General features: G+C 56.7%; 1 protein-coding gene and 2 long non-coding RNA genes across 3 annotated transcripts; all 3 read right to left on the bottom strand.

Annotated features, from left to right (window-relative positions):
* Window positions 1–70: 70 nt before the first annotated feature.
* LOC118541117 (uncharacterized) lies at window positions 71–3754 on the bottom strand. Its single transcript, XR_013449918.1, has 3 exons — window positions 2447–3754; window positions 2204–2333; window positions 71–1383 (listed from the first exon to the last, which is right to left on the bottom strand). It is a non-coding gene; the product is annotated as an uncharacterized LOC118541117 (long non-coding RNA).
* Window positions 3755–4042: 288 nt separating this feature from the next.
* LOC118541112 (uncharacterized) lies at window positions 4043–7105 on the bottom strand. Its single transcript, XR_013449924.1, has 5 exons — window positions 6924–7105; window positions 6691–6831; window positions 6367–6597; window positions 6124–6287; window positions 4043–5874 (listed from the first exon to the last, which is right to left on the bottom strand). It is a non-coding gene; the product is annotated as an uncharacterized LOC118541112 (long non-coding RNA).
* Window positions 7106–15211: 8106 nt separating this feature from the next.
* Window positions 15212–19308, bottom strand: CCDC71 (coiled-coil domain containing 71). Its single transcript, XM_078078262.1, has 2 exons — window positions 19234–19308; window positions 15212–16854 (listed from the first exon to the last, which is right to left on the bottom strand). Exon 2 carries the CDS (start codon window positions 16800–16802, stop codon window positions 15384–15386), a length of 1419 nt encoding a protein of 472 aa, XP_077934388.1. The 5' UTR covers window positions 16803–16854; window positions 19234–19308; the 3' UTR covers window positions 15212–15383.
* Window positions 19309–21163: the final 1855 nt, after the last annotated feature.

Raw genomic sequence — 21163 nt, 5'->3', positions numbered from 1 at the left:
TTCCACACAGAGGTTCCCCTCCCACCTCTCCAGAAGCCACCCTCATTCTAGAAACCAGACACAGGCCAGCTCACCTGCAAATCTTTATTGAGCTCCCTTGCCCAGACCCGTGCAGAGCAAGGGGAAGGGGGGTTGTCTTTAAGCCACCACAGTTAGGGGGCGCACCAAGGAGGAGGTGTGGCATGAGCTAAGGAAAAAGAGTCTGATCTGAGACTTCAAATGGCCCACGGAACACAGTCTTTGTCCCTAGCATTGTAGGTGCTGTGGAAGTCACCATCAGTGAGGCTGTTCAGTCCCAGGGCTCCAGCAACAGCGGGGAGGTGAGAGGGCACACACAGAGATCAAGCTCCTCTATTTAGGGAGGTGGGAGACTTTAGGTTGGCCTGGTCCAAGCGACAGGACAAGAACGGGGTAGGAGGAAAGATGGAGAAAGGTCATCCTCTGCCCAAGTCACGGCTCCAGGGCTCTCCACCTCCCTTAGTCACTACAACAAGTAGGCACAAGAAGTGCTTTCTCAGTTTCCCAGTGTGAAAATGGGAGCTGGGCAGTCGACAGAGGCAGTGAGTGAATCCAGATCTTATGGCCATTCATCCGCTCCAGACCTTCTGGCCCGCCGGGAGGCCTGAGCCCGGGCTTGGAATGCGGGCTGCTAGCAAGTGCCCCACCCTGGCCCCTGGGACCACAGGCGGGACCACGGGACTCCGCAGGTCTGTAGGGCCAGGGCCTGGTGGCTCTGAGCTGCCACAGCTGTGCCCACTCTGTCTGGGGCCAGGTGGAGAGTACCCAGAGCTGTGGGACCGGGGGAGAAAGTTGGGGTTCTTCCCCGGGGGGAATCACCAGGCTTCTCCAGAAGAGTCTGAGCAGGGGAGCAGTCAATCTACTGGACTTTCAAGGTCTCTGGGAGTTATTCCAGTTATCTGGAGTAGGGGTCTCCAGTTACCCGGGGCTCATGTAGTCAACCTGAGGGGGCTCAGGGATACTAGAGGTGACTCAGAATTTTAGATCACTCAGAAAAGGATCTATCAGGGTCAAAGGCACTAGATGCCTCTGTTGAGTTTTACATGATATCTGGTTTCTCAAGGACAGAGAATCACTGGAGGATATCATGGGGTCCCATGGGGGGTTACTCAGGGTCAATGGGTACTCAGTGGGGTCCTTGGTCTCTCAAGGTCAGGAGATTCTTGGGTCAATCACTTTGAGCCACTCAGGTAGTCCCAGAGTCTGTCTTACCGGCATCCATAGACCGCAATCAGCAGGTGGCATACACATTTCCCCATAGCCGCATGTGCTCAAGCAACTCTGCTGCCCGCAGCTCCAGGGCCCACAGCGTGGCTATCTTCTTGCCCAGTATCTGCTCGTTCTGCACCAGGCGGCGCTCCAACCCTGAGGATCAGGTCATGTGAGCCACGCTCTGACCTTTGGCCCTAATCTCTGACCCTGGTCCTCAAATCTGTCATGACCTTAACTCTGACCTAAATGAGCTCTAACCCTAATCAACATTTGACCCCTCTTCTGAACTTTGACCCCAGCCCTGACCCTCCCACACCATCCCTGTTCTGACTCTGACCCTCCCATCTGACCCTTATCCCACCCCATCCCCACCCCTGTGCCTGATGGAGGACACCTTCAGCTCTGGGCAGTTCCTGGCCTATGATGTCTGGTGCAGGGAGGGCACCTTGGATCTGACCCAGCCGGAGGGCAATGCCCACTGCCCCATTTTGGGGGAGGGGCACCCCCAGCCCACGCCATGCCATGAGCTCCACACTTGCAGCATCTGCTCCTTCTTCTGTGGGAATTAGGGTAGGAATCTCAGATGTGAACTCTGATCTCTGACCCAACAAACACTGACCCTAGCCTCTCACTGACCCTGCCTCTGACATGACTACATGGTGTGCTGGGGGCTAATGAGAGCCAAACGTTAAATTTTCAGGAATTTTGTGACTCAGCTGGTAAACGGTAGGTAGACTAAAGTCAGCCATGGTGGATTTACTTATACCAGGGAAACTAGCAAACACTACAAATCAGTTCCCTTTGACCTCCAGCCAATTGTTAAATATTTACCCGCATACTAGTGCTCCCACCTGACCCCTGGTCAGCCCTTATGAGTATTCCTCATTTTGGAAGGAGTATCGTAGCAGTGTCCCAGATGCCCACCTGCCCCTGCCCTCAGCTGTGAACAGACACACAACAAGCAGACAGGTACCCAAGAGGAGGATCTGCACAGTTGCTTGCACATGCGCTATGGTGGCCACACCCCAGGGTCCCCTTGTCCGATGCCATGTCTCCCGGGCCTGGATTCCTGTGGCGCTTGCTGTGGCCTGGATTTGCTGCATCTGGTAGGGGTGGGTAAGATGTGGAATGTGTCTCCTGCAACCCTATGGCCAAGCTATGGTTCCCTATGACTCCCCCACCTTGGCCCCCATTCATGGCCCCAGTGGCTCTGTACCAGTTGCTGATGCTGCTCTAAGGCTGTGGCAGCTGTGTCCAGGCTATCGGAAGAGTTACGGGAAGCAAGTGGAACCCACTGGGCAGTGGGCAGGGTCCCAGGGCAAGAGGGAACAACACAGGGTACAGGAACACAGCCATCCCAGGTCCCCAATCCCTGCATTCCTGCAAACAAGACAGGTGATCCAGTGAGAAATGCATGTCCCAAATGCCCTAGTGCCCTACATCCAGGTTATGGCTAGAAGAGAGTCCTGGCCTTGGCGAAACCCCTATAGTGATCCATATCTCCACCCACCACTCCCGCTTTGACTAGGAGTCTCAGAAGCTGTGGATGCAACATCTGCACCCTGTTGACCAGCTCCTTCAGTTTCAGCTCCCACACAGCTGTCCCTGTCCCTGGCTGGCCCACCCCCTGAAGCAGCTGCTCCATCCACTGCTGGGCCTCTCGGGCCTTTCCCAGGTTGCTGTCCGGTTCTCCAAATGTGGCCATAACCTGGGCTCCAAGCAGGGCCTCCTGGGAAAGCAGGGCAGCTGAGGAGACCTGGGCCACAGCATCTGCAGGGGATGGCAGGGAGGGATAGAGGTGACTCAGAGCTCCACTGGCTGAGGCAGGGCCAATCAGCCTTCTGGGTTCCCCAGATACATAAGCAAGGGCACCTGGCCCCTTCCTTCTGCCCCAGCCTAGCCTTTACCCCCACCTGCCCACCCGCCTGCCCATTAGGCCTCACCTTGGGCTCCTGTGGCCCTTTTGGGCCAGGCCAAGCCCTTGACACAATCTAGCTGCTGGGATAATTCTTCTAGCTGTTCACACTGCCTCCTAACCCATGGCTCTCTTTCTGCCACAAACTGCCCTGTGGCCCACAGTGTCTGGACCAATGCAGTCACTTTCCTCCTGCAGGAAGATGGAGTTATCAGCCTGACCAGAGATGTACTCTCCTCCATGACTCCTCACTCAAGAAAACCCACCTAACTCCAAAACCCAGGACTCAGACAGGCCAACCTGAGACCTTCTGAAGTCCCCAACCCCGAGAAGCTAGCTGCAGACCTCCTCCTTACTGACCCAAGACCCCTTGGCGAATCCAGCTATCTACTCCGTAAGTTGCTCCAGAGTCCCCGCAACAAAGGTGAAGAAGATTCCAGAAGAATCGGTGCTTGCTGGAGTATCCCCTCCAGGGCCTGCAGGTGTCCACCCTGGCCCCTAGCACCCCAGTCAGGCATCCCCTGGTATAGGGAGGTGACCTTCTGGGCCACAATTTCCAGCTGCAGCTGGAGGAGAGCTAGACGTAGGTCCCAGGAGGTGAAACAGGTAGGGCAGGACATGCAGTGTGGGAAGCCACCTCTGGAACCACAGGCACACGCCTGGCACTTCAGCCCCGAGATGCCCTCTCTGCATAAGCAGGCACCTGTGTGTGGATCACAGCTGGGCAAGATGGAGCCCTGTGGGTCACAGGCACAGGCTGTGGGGGGGAGCAGGCAGCTCTTGCCCCAGCCTTGCCTCCAAGAAGCCTGGAGAACAGCCCTGTGTGAGTGGGAGGGTGCACACAAGCCTTTGCCTAAGCCACTGCTCAGAATGACCATGGGCACTGGCATCTTCCCTGGCCACAGAGGCCATATGGCATGGCAGCCTTTGGGCAGGGAAACAGCACAATGCTCTGGAAGCTCTACAGTCCAGTCAAGGGTCAGCTGGGGTACAGGACTGGCAGATGGGTTCAGAAAAGAGCCACCTGATGTGTGCTCTCTGTAGGAATACCCCACCTGGCCTTGCCAACAGCTTTTCATGAATATTTCTTTGAATCTGGGGGGAAACATCAATAAACATGCTGTGTTCTCCCTCAGGAAAGCCCCACTGTTCCCCTGCTACTCCACACTGGGCCCCTTCAGGGAAACATCATCCCTGGTGGTGTGGATCATGTGAGTGACTTTCTCACCTCTGCATTCCTGCTCTGGGTCACCCCAGTACCCATCCTGACACCTGGAGCATGTGCGACCCCCGATCCTACCCGGCAGGTGCACTGACCTGGGACCTGAGGGAAGAGAGTGTGGGCCAGTGGGTAGGAACACAGAGCCTCCTCTGGGCCAGGGAGAAGGACACGAGTATTCAAAGGCAGTGTACGCATACCAAGCACAGAGTCTTCTCCCTGCCCTGCTCCTGCCCTGGGCAGCATCCACACCTGTGCTTGGCCGAAGGCTTCTCCCTTTCCTGCTTCCTCTGGCCTGACCTCCTTGGCCAGCCCCCACCTTCCCACATTGCCAGCCTCCCACAGACCCTCTGGGTTCTCAACTCCTGACTTGCTATTCTGTGTCCTGATCCGAACACACCGCTGTCTCACCCTGATGTCTCCTTCACCCTGCCTCCCACCATCTCTTTGCCAAGGACATAAGAACACACACTTCAGGCCTCGTTTCATTTGGTCGCTGATTACTCTCCTCCTGGAAACTCCTGCTCACAGTGGCCAAGCTCTCAAACCTTACCCTTCACCTGTGTCTCCTCAGCCTCCCCCCCAGCCCCTGCCACGTTCAGTCCACTTGCGGGGACCCATTCACAGTGGGTCACCCACACACTAGCACATGGCTGCACGTGGGGTCAGGTACGTGTGGTCTCATGTCTGCCTTACCCCAAATCCCGCCATTATCTTATAGCTGATGTCACACAAAAGCAGAGACTCACACAGCTGTTTGCAGCCACACACCCCGGTGCTGGTGGTGATGTGAACACTCACACCAGCCACAAGTATCATCTTGTCAGAGGCACACACACCTTCACTCGCACCCGGACGCCGCCACAAGCTATGTGCAACGTGGCCTCACTCCCTGGGTGACATGCCGGCTGCACAGTGTGTTGGGCATGGCAGTTGCAGGGCTCACAGTCCCCCCAGGTTCCAGAAGAGAGGGGCACAGCGGCTAGTCCCGCCCCAGTGTGTGGGGGCGGCAAGAGCACAGCCCGCTGACCTGGTTGCAGAAGCAGGCTTCAGCCCAAGAGGGGCACCGTGCAGGGACAGTGCCCTGGGGTCACAGCTGCAGCCTGGGGAATAGGAAGGGTCTGAAGAAAGAGAACGCACCCACCTGCCTTGGGATATTCTCACCCATCCTAGCCACACACTCATGCCAGCAGCCCCCTGGACGCAGGGCACTGCCATGGAAGCCAGTCCTGCAGTGGGCACAGCTGGGACCTTAGGTGTGGTGCAGACAGCGCCGGCAGTCCCCACTGTGGGTGTCGCAGGCAGCATGATCACGGGGACCGATATTGTTGCACTGACAGGGCCGGCACGGGCTCCTTCTGGGGTCTCCCCCTGGCCAAGGGTGCCCAAAGTAGCCAGAGGAACAGCGGTCGCAGCGGGGGCCCGGAAAGGATCGAGGTATGGGTGGGTTGTCTCAGGTGCCTTCCTGTACCCTTGTGGCCTATGGGTCCCACGTATGCAGCCAGAAAGTCTGAGGTCGAGCCAAGAAGGCAGAGAACACAGAAGCTACATTACAGCCCACCTTCCCGGTTTACAGATTCCATGTCTATAGCTCCTCCCATCTGCCCCTCCCTCCCTTGAACAGCAACTCCTCCAGGAGACGTGCCCAGCCTGCAGCTCCACATACAGGTGGCCCTGGCAAAGATTTGCCTCGTGGGCCTGATGAGGTTGTGAACAAGTGAGCAGGGCCACCGGGCTGCCCTTGCCAAACAGCCCTCACCTGCATAGCCAGGTGCACAGAGGTATAGGACACGTCCACTTGCACTGTCCACATGGCAGGAAATCCCATGATAGAGGCCAGAGCCAGGGCGCCCAGGACAGGGGCAAGGTCCGCACTGCTGGCCTGAGCCCAGGGTGGGGTCTCCAGAGTAGCCGTCCAAGCACCTGCGGGCAGCAGCACATGGAATGGGACGTGGCCCACTCATCGTAATTCCTACCCAGCCCTTCCAGCGACAGCGCTCACCTTGCACAGTGCCAGCCTGTGGTGGCTCCCGGGCAAGCCTGGCAGACCCCTGTGAGTGGCTGGCACAACTCAGCGTGTCCAGTGCAGGTGCAGGGCTGGCAGAGCGGGAAACCCCACCAGCCAGAGAGGCAGTGGGCACAGCGGTGACCAGCAAGGCCTGCCCGGCATGTGCACTGCCCACTCACAGGGTTACAAATGGTACTAGTGGCCCCTCGGTGTGGCAGTGGCACTCTGTGGGGAATGACAAGGCCGTCAAGCCATGCGGAGAAAGGAGATGATTGGTCCCAGACCCCACACCCATCCTCGCTGGCCCTGAAGGCTTACCACTGCAGCCAGTGGGCCCGATGCTGTATATTTCAGACATACAGTCACAGGTACGACCAATGATATTGGGATGGCAGGGGCACTGCCCACCTAGTGGGGTGCACTCAGTGTTCAGGGAACCCTGGGGGTGGCACTCACATGCTGGCAGGAGAAAGAGCGAGATAAAGTGAACCTCACGGTGCTTCCTGCAACCCCTATATTGCAGCCCCCTCAAGCCAGGGGCATATACTCACCAAGGCCACCCCCGTGGAGCAGGGCCGAGATGCTGCAGACAAGGTGGGCACAAACCTCAGGCATGGTGCTGGGGAGGCCAGTCCTTGCTGCCTCCACGCAGCCTGCCTTGTGGAGCTCCTGTAAGTGCTCTGTGGCCCCAGGGTCCACAGATCTCAGCCCAGGCAACTCCTTCACCCACGGCAAGAGCACAATCTAGTAGGAGGGTGGAGGGTGGCAGGCAGAGGGCAGTGAGCCCAGCCCCACTCACTATCACCTACTAACTACCCTTCCTTGTAGTGGATCTCACAGCCCCTTCCTACCCCTTTCCTAGTTCTCTTCTGAGTCTGTTTCTCCTTCCTGTCCCATAGCCCCCATCTAGTCCACACAATGCCACCTCTCACTCAGAATCACTGCAGCAGCCTCCACCTTGCAATCCATTCTCCCCCATGAATTTTCCCTGTTCAAGTCCCTTCCATGGCTCCCCACTGCCCCACAATGCCCATACGTCCTTGGAGGTCTGGTGGCTGCCTATTCTCATCTTCTATCCTTCGCATGTGCTTTGCTCCTGCCTGGATCCCCCTCCTTACACTATCCACCTGTCTCCATCCTCTTGGTGCAACTCCAGGCCTCTGCGACGCCTACTCCCCAGCCCTACCGCATCCACGTCATTCTGCTATAATTTGTCTCCCCCAGAGGTGAGGTGGAACCCCTAGGACCTCACCGAATCCAGAAGGATAGTGCCCCCCTCTGGTCTCCGCATCCCCTTGGTCCTGCACAGCCTCAGGATCAGGGAGTAGCGTGTCCCCAGTTCAAAGCAGAAAGGTCTGGATAAAACCACAGCTCTGCAGAGAGCAGGGAAGGAGTAAGGGTGGGATAAGGAGGCCATGATCATGTGGTCTCAGGGGTGTCCCATTTCTGCTGCATCTAGTATTTCATCATATGACCCATGCAAAAAAAGACCAACTTCTTAAATCTTGATGTTTTACGCTCAGTCCCTGTTTTGACTGCTCTATGACATGATGATATTCCATACTGGAGATTTTCCACTTTGAGTGTTGTTTCAAATGTGTTGGCAGCATAATAGGGTCTTGCTATTGGGGGTCCTAGGGCCCTGCCTACCTGTGTGCGTAGGTCAAGGCCACCTGGAACAACTGCTCTGAGCGCAGATGGGCACAGAGGGTGCTCCTGGACAGGGACCGGGCATGAACACAGACTAATGCCTGCCAGTCTTCAGCTGCCTGGGGTTAGGGATCAGCAGTCATAGAGCTGCCCCTGCCCACCACCCAGCATCACCCATTCACCTGCTTGGGACCTATGTCACAGACCTTGGTCTCATAGCACAGGACAATGTCATGCTCCATGACACGAGGCACTGTGGGCCCCAGCAGAGAGAGGCCGGCCCCATCAACCACATGTGCAAAGCCCAAGCCAGTCCACGGTGCAGAGCCAGCTCCCTGCTGCAAGGGCAGGGGCTCCTCTGGGGCCTGGATGTGAGACACAGACTCCCAGGCCCAGATCACCCCATGACCTGGACCCTCAGGACTTAGGTTCCCATTACCCCAAGACCTCAGGGACCCATATCCCCAGGGCTTGGGCCCCATCCCTACTAAGACCCTAGCGACCTATGACCCCACCTTGTTCCTCAGATTCCTCACCCTGGGCAGCTGACTGCTGTAATAGGCTTGCCTAGCAGAGTGGCAGGCACATCGAGGGTCACGCTGTCTCCAGTGGGGGCCAGAGCCAACCAGGAGAGGTCCCTGAGTTTTGTGTACAATGGGCAGGAGCAGGCCAGGGGGCTCCCTGGGGGCAAGCCGGGTGTCAGTGTCCTCCAACATTCTGGCCCTCTCTTCTCCCACACTGCCCTGAAAATATGGGTTCTAAGACACCAAACCTCTGACCACGCTGACGCCCCCACCTGGACTTTCTCACCTTCCTAACCCTGCTCAGCCTCTTATTCCAACTAGTTCTCTCTACACACTCCCTCCCTCCCCTGAAAACCAAGTCTGAGCCTTGGTTTCCTCTTGCCCCTGCCCCTACCCCTCCTGGACACTCACAGGCAACTGGGGGTCAGCTGGCTGGAGGACCTGGTCAAGCTCAGCTTCAGCAGTGGCTTGGTCAAGGGCAGCACAGAAGTGCCCAGATTGGAGTTCATGGCAGCGGCGGCCACAGAGGTGAGGGCTGCACGGGCAGAGGCCCTCCCCAGCAGAACACCTGAGCAAGCATGGGGGCAGGGAGGGAGAGTCAACTCCTGATTCTTGCCACTTGATCCCAATTCCCAGGCCCTGCCTTGTACCTGTTGCTGTAGGCACCCCAAAGTCACAATTACAGGGCCGGCAGCCCAGAGAGTCGCTGCTCAGACCCCAGAACTCGGGCTGTAAGAGAGAGCAAGTAGGTGGAGAAAGGACAGGAAGATCTGGAGCCTGGGAGGTCACGTACTGGGACTGCCTGTTGCAGGAGGAAAGGGCGTGAGCACAGGGCTTGAATGCTCCTCTGCTTGCTGCTGGGAGGGGGTGAGGAGACCCCAGTGTACTCATGCACAACTTTGTAAGAGGTAAGATGAGGACACTGCAGGGGCGCCTGGGTGGCTCAGTCGGTTGAGCGGCTGCCTTCGGCTCAGGTCATGATCCCAGGGTCCTGGGATCGAGTCCCGCATCGGGCTCCCCGCTCTGCGGGGAGCCTGCTTCTCCCTCTCTCTCTGCCTACTTGTGTTCTCTATCTCTGTCAAATAAATAAAAAAAAAAAAAAAAAAAAAAGATGAGGACACTGCAGGGGTTAAAGTAAAAGTTAAACAAAGGATTTACATTCAAGGAGAGGCAAAAAAGGGATGGAATTGTTTCTTGGACTGAGTGTTCCTTCAAACATGTTTGTTGCAAAACATCTTTAAACCTAGTTCTTTAAACCAATACTGTTGTAACTTGTTTCATCGCTTTTCCTTTTTATGCCCCCAAAGCTCCCACCTGAGGGCATATGCTGGTTCAGCTAGCTGAGGTGGCATTGACCCCAATAACCAGATCAGGGAGTTGAACCAACCCATGTGTAAGGCTCAGTCTACATTCACACTGATTATAGCCTTATACTTATCAGCTTCTAGAAGCTCAATGCCCAAGATCAAGGTCAAATCAGAAGGTGGGTCAAGGCTTACCAGACAACAGCTGCAGTCCCACCCAGAGACAAAGCGTTTGCCAGTGACAGGCACCGCTGGAGGGATCACAGGCATGAGTGCCAGGGACCCGGCCCCAGGGGTCACGACGCCTGCAGGCTAGGGCACAGGGCTCCCAGGGTGCTATTGGGACTGCTGCAGAGGTAGGTGCATGCATGTGTTCTTATGGCAGTGACTGGGGGCAGAGCAAGGACATGGGGTTTGGGGTCTGCTCCCAGGATAACTCATGCTGGCAACCTTCTGTTTGGGTGGGGCTGAGGCCACAGTGACCAGGTCGGCAGAAGTCACAGTGCCGGCTCCAGACATGAACTTTGCAGCAACACTGCCCAGAGAGGAGACCAGGGGTCCCATCTGTGTGAGCATCACACAAACCCCCTTCCAGGGTCCCCCCACGGTCCCAGTTACAGGCTGCGTCATGGGTCAGAGGTGAGGACAGAGTTAGGTCAGAGGTCACCACGGAGCTGAAGGATCGAGGTCAGAGTTGGGATTGGGGGTTGGAGGGCTCACGTTTGCAAGAATGAAGGGACCGGGGATCCTCCCTGGGATCTCGGCAGAAGGACTGGCAGAGCTCACAGTGGCACCCAGCTGTGTTGTGCTGACATGCGTCACACATGCCTCCACTCACATTGCCAGATGCCAAATACAAGGCCATGTCAAAGTGACAACTGCGGGCATGTCCATTGCACTTGCGTTCTAGGGCAGAACAAGGAAGGTGGATATGGAGTGGGCTGAGCTGGGCAAGTATGGCCAGGCAGAGAGGGCATGGCACCTACCCTGGCAGGCTGAGGGTGCCCAGGCTCTGCTGCATGCCATGGGTGGTCCTGTGCAGGTCCTGGCAGCGCTCACAGTGGGTACCAGCTGTGTGGTGGCGGCAGACGCAAAGGCCATGCACCTGCCAGGGAGGAGGGCAAGATGAGTCTGCCCCAGTCCCCCCAGCCTGCCCACCCCACCAGCCACTGGATGCCCCTCCCATGGTGCTCACCATGCCTTTCACATCAGCTGGGGTCCCAGCTATGGGCTTACACTCAGAGGCATGGCCATGGCACAGGCAGCTGCCTCTGGCCACGAGCTCATAAAGGGCATAGTCGTAGAAGGGGTGTCGCTTTAGGCCCCCCAATGGCCTGTCACCCAGTGTGTGCAGTTTGGAGAAGTTGACACGGAGGTTTGTCATACGCAGGAGCTCTGGAGACACAGGTTGGGGGACCTCAGATGCACTAGTCATCATCCCTCTATGGCTGGGATGGAAGGGGGAGGAATGGGGGTAGTCTCTTATCTGCGTCACTACGGCCACCTCCTCCAGCATTCATGCTGTGGGACTCCCCCATTCCTGTTCCTCTGGGCATGCCATCTTAGGATGACTACAGCCTAATGGTGGTAATTCCACTTCTGCACGGCTCCAGCCCTGGTATCACTCCTGAGCTGAGACCTGCACATCCCACTGCTTCCTGGACATCCCGTCCTGGCATCACTAGATATTTGAAACCTACTTCCCCAATGCAGTAAAGCATTCCATTCCCCAGCCCATCATCAAAACTAGAAATCAGTTTATCATCCAGCCAAACCATATACGGTATTAGTTTGCTTATTTATCCAGTTTTTCTCACTTTCATGTCAGCTCCAAGAAGACAGATACCTTGTCTATCTGCTTCCCACTGAGCCCTGCTCAGAAGATAGATGCCTGGTACACAGCGGAGCTCAATGGGCACTTGCTCAATGTACACATGGGAGAGATGGGTCCATGGCTCCTTTCTGCTCCACAGCTTATGTCAGTTACTGAGCCAAGGTTCTCTCTTGTACCCCTCCTTCGCCAGGTGTCTCTCCCGTGATCAGATCAGAAGAGCAACAGCTGCTTGGAAACCTAGCATGGGGACTTGGTGAGTGGCTGGTAATAACCAGTCAAGGTGGGTGGAGAGTGCTAGTTTGGGCTATGTCCTGCTCTGGTACTCGCCTGACCTGACTCTGGGCTGCCTTGCTGGGTTTTGGTTATGTGTCTCTTGTCTTTCAAGACTCCTGCCTTACAAGAAAGAGGTCACAACCCAGAGACGCCCTGGCATCACCTAGAGGCAGCTGCAGAGATGCAGGGTACAAACTAAGGCCTGGATGATGAATCAGGGGAGGGCAATGCCAAGGGACCAGGATGGAGGCAGTGACGGAGGCTCATAAAGGGGACAGTCATGATGTTCAGTGATAGATGCAGTGATGGGGTACACTGTTGGGGCTGGCATAGAAAGTAGCGATGAGAACTACAATGGGGCCCCACAAAGGAGTTATGATGGGGCAGAGATGGAAACTGTTACACGTGCCAGTCCCTCTGCACTGGACACAGGTCCAGGGAACAATGATGGGATAGGAATGGAGGGCCATAACAGGGCCCACAATAGAGGACCATGATGGTGCAGAGCTGGGGAATGATGCTGGCTTGCCTGCCACCCCTGCCCCACTTGTGTACACACCCAGGCAGGACCTCACCTCCCCCCAGTATCTGGCTGTCCTAACATGCAAGGAGTACAGGATTGGCTGTGGGGACAATTACCCTGAATCTTGGGGTTGTTTGGGTTCTCCACCAGAATGGCTGGGTCCAGAACTTTGAAAATTACCTGAGAGAAGAAAGCAAACCTGAGCCTCTGGCTTCACCCCAGGGCCCAACGCCCCTTCCTCTGGGCCTGACCTGGCCCTCAGTGGAAGGCTTGATGTCAGAGTAACGCCGGTCACAAACAAGGTCACTGACTCTGTGGCCAGGAGCAAGACGGATCCCAGGAAGAAGGCCTGAGCAGTTGTAGGCACAGTATCGGTACACATGCCAGGAGTGGCCATGGTCCACTGAGCGCTCCAGGAGCAGAGCTGCTGGGCAGAATGCCAGGGGACAGGAGGGGATCCTTGGGTCACCAGGGGCAAGCATCACTGGTGGCCATCAGGTCAGGAGGCACAGAGCAAGCCTTCAGGCTGGGGCATTGGGTCACCCTGAAAGTCATGATGAGGTGGGTAAAGTAGAAGGCACTCTCTAGGTCCAGCTGGATGGTGACATTCTCAACACCTGCAACCACAAGGGCTTGTCAGAGTGACCAGGCCATGACCCTAGACCTGAACACATGGGCACACGTGTACCCTCACCACTCTCTGCTTGCCATCAGGTCTTGTTGCTGCCACGACCACCACTCCAGATCACATTCTCAATGCCATGGCCTCCCTGGTCCCGAGAGTCACAAAAGAAGCAATTCTCAGATTCCTGGGGGAATGCCCAAGGAGAATGACAAGGCAAGAGGTATGTGGTTGGCCCCCAATTCCAAAATTTCACAGCACAGGCCTCCCCTCTCCAGCCCCCAACAATGACCTGAATACCCCCGCAAGGCCAAACCTGCCCAGGAAAACCCAGAGATACCATCTCCAGAGCCCTCACACTCCTCCCCACCTGTAGGTGACTGACAATGCAGTAGGGCTCAGAAGGTTCTGGCCACGGCCAACAATCAAGTTGTCAGTAGGTGGGGAAAGTGTGTCTGGCACCTCCTCAGCAACTGTTCTGGGAGCCTGGACTGGGAAGGACAAGGTCTGAGTAGAGATCCTAGGATACCCCCCACCTCACTCTGCCCCACAGGGAGGCCTGGAGAGTTCTTCTCCCCCTTTGAATGGCTCTCAGGGAAAGAGTCAACCTCTCACCCATTGGTGGCAGCAGCAGCAGAACTGAAAGGAGTTGTAGACTGCGAAGGAGGAGGCCTAGCCGGGCTGGGGGTCCTGGGCCATGAGCTGGAATCAGGCCTGAGAGAGAGGATAAAGAGTGGGCCCCAAGCAGGCTGCCCTTGAGGAGCTGGGTGTGGCCCCCTACTCACATGGTAGATGAAAGCAGGACTGCCAGACACAAGGAGCATGCAGGGTTGTGAAGCCACGGTGAGGCTGGGAGCAAAGGGGTCCCCAGAGCCTGGGAACCAAGGGAGGCCATACCCTACTAATGGCAGCCACCAGATGCAGAAAAAAAGGTAGGGAGGGGGTACCAAAAAAACAAGCAGAACTTCTCTATGGGTCCGCCATCCAATGCAGCTGGCGCTAGTGGGGCCAGGGTTCAGACTAACCCACAGAGACAGGAGAGATCTGATTCTCATTCAAATGAGGCTCCCATCCCTAGCCCTGAAAGGCTGCTGGTCTCTAGGAGCCTCTGGGGAATGTGTCCCCCTCCCTGCCAGCCCCAGCCACTGCCTTTCAAGCCGGGCAGACAGGGAAGGACTGGCAGATGGGCGGGGAGCTAGTTTTGTTCCGGGGGCCCAGCCCCCTCTCCAAAGCAGGAAGAGCCTTTAGTGTCTGAAATACACACAGGCCCCTGTTGGGAAGCTTGATAAGGCTGGACCTGGAAACAGAGTGCTTGGGACTCAGGCAGAAAGCACTGCTGATGGGGCAAAGCAGTTGTAGAAACTCTCCTGGCTCAGCTAACACAGTACCCCACTGATCAAAGGAGAAAATTCTGCAGTCAGTGAGGACAGACTCAGTGGCCGAACAACCCAGAGCCCTGGCCTCTGACTCAACCCCAAACCCTTGCCACCAACTGGGGAAGTCGAGGCTGGAAGGACAGGCAGAGGTACTTTAGCTAATTTATGCCTGGCCCTGCCCCAGACAAGCTCAGGTAAAGCCCCAAGATTTCAGCCAGAGCAGGCTAGGAGACAAGGCCAGGCTGTCTGAATGGCCCCTGGGGAGCAGTACCAAAAACCCCCCTTCCCTGGCCTAGAAACCTGCTGGCTGCACGGTTCCCCACAGAGCCACCTACTGTCCTCTTGCATAGGGCCTACCTGGATAACAAACCAGTGCAGCCCGATGGGGAGGTGTGCCACCTCCGAGTGGCTCTGCCCCTGTCCTCAGGGGCTGCTTCTCACACATCGACAGAGGCCAGCACCTCCAGAGAAGCCTGAGAGCTCCTCTTCCCACTCACACTGATGACCTGTCTCAGGCTACCAGGACCCCCTTTGGCAGCCCTGTTCCTGGGGCCACTCTTCCTATATGCTCAAGCTGGCCCACCAGCAGCTACAAACGCAAAAAAGACCATGAAGGGTGGGCAGGGAGACCGGAAGGTGGAAAGGTATAAAACGTGATAGATGGAACAGTGGAGGTACAACTTGAAGAGTAACAAATCACAGTGCATCGCGCCATGAGAACACCCCTCCCGCCCACCCATACCACCCCATATCCTCCAGTCTCTGAAAGGAGAATGGTGGCTCTCAGGGCCCTGGAGAGGCACCTGGAGTCCTTGGGGTTATAGAATCCATGGGCATTGCACACTGTGCCACTGGCCACACAGACAACTGGGCTCAGTTTCCCCAAACATTGCTATGCGAAGGAATCAGGGTGCTGAGTATGGCAGCAATGGCTGGAGCTGTATTACAGGGGACAGGTTCACACGGAGGATCCGTTGAGCCCGCTGCCGCACCTCATCGTCCGAGGACCGCCTGTCCACCTTGATGGCCCGGAATTTCAGCAGCTTTGCTGTTCCAGGCCCTAGCCACGCCTTAGGGGATCGGGGCCCAAGTCGTGTTCTTTTCTGGGGAGGAAGATCCTTTGCCTCCTCAGCCCTTTTCCTCTTCTGCCCCACAGTCTCAGGGTGGCTTTTTGGGCCCCTCCTCGCAGTCCTGGCCTGAACAGACCCTTTTGGCCTGCCCCTGCTCCTGGACTGGGTCCGAGCCACCTTGGCCTTGGCCCGCACTGCCTTGGCCTTGGCCCGCACTGCCTTGGCCTTGGCCCGCACTGCCTTGGCTTTGGCCTTGATCTGTGCTGCCTTGGCCTTGGCCCTGATCCGTGCCGCCTTGGCCCTGGCCCTGATCTGTGCTGCCTTGGCTTTTGCTCGAGCCTTGGCAGCTTTGGCCTGTGTTCGAGCCACCTTGGCCTGGGCAGCTTTGGCCAGTGTTCGAGCTGCCTTGGCCTGGGATGTTTTGGTGCCCAGGGCAGAGCCACCTTTCATTCGTAGGCCACTGAGGGACCCAGTGGCTTTGTAGGTCTTGTTCCGGGGTGTAGTGCCTTGTTGGGGTCTGGCCCTGGGGCCTCTGTAAGTCAGACACTTAGGGCCCTTGCCTGTGGCTTTTCTGGGAGCTTTGGCCCGACAGTTCCCCTGCCTCTTCTCTGGACCTTTGCGCAGCTTCAGGGGAGAGTCTGCAAGTGAGAGCTGCAGTGACTGTGTCTTGTGCTTGGCACCCAAGCAGGGCATGGGAGTCTTTAGTGGAACCAGGGCCTCAAGGACAACAGAGAGCCGCATGGCAGGGTAGACACCTGGATAGAGGTGGGCGGGGAAGCCCACTGCTGCACCCCGGGCACGGCTGGCACTTGACTGCTTCAGGGAGCTCAGCAGCAGGTTGGTGGTAGCATGCTTGGCAAGGGCTGGTGAGGATGCTTTGGCCAGCCTTCCAGATAGTGGCATAGGGAGCAGCGTGGCCCGGCCTGCAGGCAGCCGCATGGCAGTTCGGGGAGCACTGGCTGGAGGTGATGTGGCAGCTGGGGTGGGGGCACGGGCTTGCAGCTTCGTCTGGCTTGGGGGGTTGGCTGTGCATGAACTATAGCCATAGACATCACCGCTGCGCAGGATGGTGGGTTGGAAGCCATCATCCCGCAGGCCCTGCAGGAAGGCTACAAGCTGGGCCTCTGTGGCACTGAGATCCTGGCTCATGGGGTTAAAGACAAGCAGCGCCTCCTCCAGGGCCTTCTTCCCTGCCGTGGAGATCCGCGACCAGGAGTGCACAGCTTTCTCCTCCACATGCTGCACCACGCTCATGGCATTAGGCACTGCAGATCTGCCTGGGTATCCACAAACCAGCGCTCGGCACCTCCAAGACAAGAGGAAAAGAATCAATAAGAACGGCACCGAGGGGCGCCTGGCTGGCTCAGTTGGTGGAGCATGCGTCTCTTGATCTTGGGGTCGTGAGTTCAAGCCCCACGTTGGGTGTAGAGATTATTTAGAAAAAATGATAATACTTCGGATATATTGCATTAAAGAAAATATATCATTGGGGCGCCTGGGTGGCTCAGATGGTTAAGCGTCTGCCTTCAGCTCAGGTCATGATCCCAGGGTCCTGGGATCGAGCCCCACAACAGGCTTCTGGCTCAGTGGGGAGCCTGCTTCTCCCTCTCCCTCTCTCCCTGCTCATGCTCTCTCTCTCTGTGTGTGTCTCAAATGAATAAATAAAAATCTTTAAAAAGAAAAAAAAAATATATCATTACGTTAAAAACAAAAACAAAAACAAAAAAATGGCACTGAGATAAGGGGCAAGGCAGGTAAATAAGTCCATCAGGGCCTGCACTCTCCATGATTAACAACCATCGATACAAAGGGCCTGGCCAGAGTGAGCCACTGCTTGGAGCAAAACCCTGGTCTCCTGAACTACCATGGTGTCAGGGTGAGGACTGGGGTGGCAGGTGGCACCCACATGGGTCAGAGGCAGTTTCTTCAAGATAAATGTCCAGAAGCTCATGAGAGCCATCCAACCTGCTGTTGGGTCCCTGGAAAGATTTGGGCTTGGTTGGCCCATTTTAATTAAATTCTCCATTTTCTGAGGCCAGAAACCTGGTATTAGACTCAACCCTGGGAACGCAGGTATGTCTGCAAGGAGCCCTATATAGAAGGCAAGACAGAGACCATCAAAGTTCTCGGGAGTGCACACTGGCACCCAGCTCAGCTTGCCACTGAGTCAGAGAAGGATTCCTAGGAGAGGCAACACCTAGACGGGACATGACTGATGAATAGGAAGGACCAGATGGAAATGGAGCAAAAAAGGGAACAGCCTATGCAATGACTTGGAAATGAGAAACAGTAAGGCACATTTAATGTGTGTGACTGGAGTCTGTGGTCAGGGCTGGGAGGTCTAGATGGAAAAACAGCTAAGAGCAGGACAACATGAGCCTTGAAGTCATGCCCATCTCTCTCTGTTCCTCCAGCTGCTGTTGTTCAGGTGCTCAGGGGTGAACCTCCCTGCCTACCAGAAGTTTTGCTTTTGGAGTACCCAGACAGGCTGAGAGGTCTGATCCTGGCGCTGAAACCACGGAGACTAACCCCAAAGCAAGAGTCAGACTCTCCAACAGAAACTAAGAAGGTAAGTAGCAGGTACTCAAGACACATGTCTTGGCAATCAGGCAGCCTGGGGGCCAGGCAGCCAGACCAAGAGCCCAAGGTCTGACAGCCAAAGGCTCCAACAGGATGATTAATAAGGTGGACACTAGAAATCTGAGCTGTCCTAACTAGGGTCTGGAGGGCTGCAGACCTCAGTACAGCCCAGATGGAGCTGTCTGGGAACACCCAACCTGTCCCAGGCTTCTTCATGAAGAAGCCATAGGCTGTCAGTCAGGACTAATGTCTTAACGCCCAACCCAACACTGAGGGCTCCCAGAGGGAGCTCCCCAGCTGTACCGGAGCATTAAAAGATCAGCTGGGATCAGGCAGGTCCCCGGGGCCAGGAGGCGCGTCTGTGCAGCTTCTTCCTACCGCCCTAATGGAGCAGAGGAAGTTTTCAGAATCCCCTGGAGGAAGTGCCCTGGGGCTCTTTGTTTGGAAACATTCTTGGATCCTCAGGTGTCTCGGGCACTTCCTCTCTCCAGAGGCCATTCTCCAAGCACAATCCTTGCACATGACTTCAGTTCTTTTATTTTTTTTTTCCAGGGGGTGTAGTTCCCAGGACTGTGAACTGTTGAATAGGGAGGGGCCTGTTTCCCCGCAGGCACAGATACTGGGGGTGAACTGGGGGCTCTTCCGCCCAGGTCGGTCTAGACTCTTGGGAGGGGTCTTCTGGGCTTTCCAAGAGGCTCCGGAAACAGAGGCTGCAGTCTGGCCCCCGACTTCCCTTCACACGTGCCCCCGGGGCCGACAGGGAAGTTGATGAAAGACAGGGAACGGGAGAGGCCTCATCCAAGGGGGACCGGGTTGGGGGCCGATCAGGGCCATTGGCCTGGGAGTCCGTGTCCCTGGGGCCTGAGCCGCGGATAGGAGCAGGGATCTTGGAGGCAGCGAAACGCGAGGGGCGGGCGGGGCGAGCCCGACCGGGTCGCGCAGCCCCAGGGTGGGGTCGCTGGGCAAGGGGTAGAGGGGTGGGGGGAGTCTTGGCCAGGCCGGTGGAGGGCGCGGGTCTCGAAAGAGCCGGCCGCCCGGCCCATCCGCCCCGTCGCCTCGCGGACGGCCCCTCCGCGGCGCGGCTAGGCCCATGGCCCCAACCTACCGGCGCCGCCGCGGGGACCCAGGACGCGCCTCTGCGCCGCCTCCGCTGCTCCAACATGGCCGCCCGCTGCGCACCGGAAGCGCGCCGCACTTCCGCTTCCGGGACCTGGCCCGCCCTAGTGACCCTTGACCCCCCGAGACCCCGTTTCCCCCAAAGTCTGGGGGCAGGGCAGGTGGGTACCAAGGAAGGCTTCCTGGAGGAGGTGGCCGCAGGGAACGCTCTAAATCCATCTGGACCTGTGCAGGAGTCTGAGGAACAGTGGTGCTCTCAGACATGTCCCAGAGAGGACTGCACAGGAGCCCTCCTAGGACTGGATTAAGGCCTAACTGACACCCCCTCTGAGGGACCTGGTGGTGCAGCGACATCTGGGAGGGATTCCCTGCAAGTTCCAAGCCATCCTCCAAGCTCTGGTCCTCCCACAGCCACGGACAAGGCCTGCCTCTGTCCCAAGCTCCTGACCAGAAGGAAAGAGGAATGCCCCATTGCCTGCCTGAGAGTGTTGCAGGGGTGTCTCCTCAAGGGCAGCAGGCCCTCCTCTCTTCCCAAGAATGAGGCCCACATGTGGGATGAAAGGCTGACGTGCACACACATGCTGCACACAACCCCAAAGCTGGGCATGTCCTATCTGAGAGTCCTAGCATACCAGTGTACTATGCCTAGCATACCATGTGCATGGGTGTGGTGGGAGAACCCTTGCCCAGCCTCAGCCCCCTCAATGTCAGGAAGTCCTGCCTCCAGTCTCTTCTGTGCAGAATCCTTGTCCTCTTGCCTAGGAGACTGGGACCTCAGTCTTGCTACCTGGACCCTGGGGTCAGCAGAGGGCTGGTGGTTATAGAGCCCACTGCCCAAGCAGCACCAGATGAGAGGACACAGGTTGAAATTAACCCTTGGAGTCTAAGAGGTCAGACTCTAACCAAAGGCCCCTCTTAGGGTCCCTCCACCCCAAGTCCAGGTTGGGAGCCAGCATGGAAGCTCTGGTTTTTGCATTTCAGTCAGAGCCTGAACTAGGAGGCAGAAATATTGCCACAACACTTGGACCCTGATATGTACAATGGTGCCATATTTGGTAGCTGGGGGTAGGTGAAAGCCTGTGGGCAGTCACAAGAGGGTGGGTGGATGCTTCATTTAGGGACTGGCTAATAGCTCTTCTCCCTCCCCATATGACCCCAGGATCCTCAAACTTGCTCTACATTGCCTACTGATACAGAAGGGTCTAGGCACCCCTAAAGAGAAACACCCAACCCACCCTAGGCCTCATCTGGTAACTCTTGAGCTTCCCAGGGCCTCAGCACTGACAGTGAGGTCCTCATGCCTTCAAGCATAGCCAAGGTGTCCAACAGTAAAATGCAAACTCTCCCGTTCCTTTGGGGTTAGTGCTTCTAACCCCTCATCCTGTTAGAAAGAAGGGAAGTGTGGAGTCCCAAGGGCCAGGGTATCCTGGTGCAATCAGGAAGTCCCACCTTAGTATGCCCAGTCCCCAACTGTGGGTGAGTCCTGTCTCTGTCCCATCCATGGTTGAGGATTAGCTGCTACTCTCAGGACCAATCTCGCCTCACCTTCTGCACAAGTTGTCTTCCATAGCTTCTCCAAATCCAGCAGTGTTGGCCTCCTGTGTTTAGGTGGTGCCAGGACTGTGTAAACAGAAGCCAGTCCCATGAAGAGTCAGAGTCCAGCCTCCAGGGATGGCATGGATTTAGGTGTGTCCTGAAAAGGGGAATCCCTCTCTGGTGATGTCCAGCCCAGAGTTCAGTGCAAAATAGAGGACCAGGTAGGGAAGGTCCATCCCCAGGCTGTATCCCTTGCAGACATTAGAACTGGGGGGATAGTAGGGGTTAGGGGTCAGGGTCATGGGTACCTAGCATCCTGAGGGGAAGCTGAGCCTTCTGCCTCTTGGTGCTCAGTATGTCCCAGATGGAACTCTGGGAGCATT

Source organism: Halichoerus grypus, chromosome 1, assembly GCF_964656455.1.
Source record: "Halichoerus grypus chromosome 1, mHalGry1.hap1.1, whole genome shotgun sequence".
Lineage (NCBI taxonomy): Eukaryota > Metazoa > Chordata > Mammalia > Carnivora > Phocidae > Halichoerus > Halichoerus grypus.
This window is presented reverse-complemented; position numbering and strand designations above follow the sequence as displayed.

Coding starts and splice junctions, on each gene's coding strand:
- CCDC71 (XM_078078262.1), bottom strand. CDS start 16,802: ATGAGCGTGGTGCAGCATGTGGAGGAGAAAGCTGTGCACTCCTGGTCG.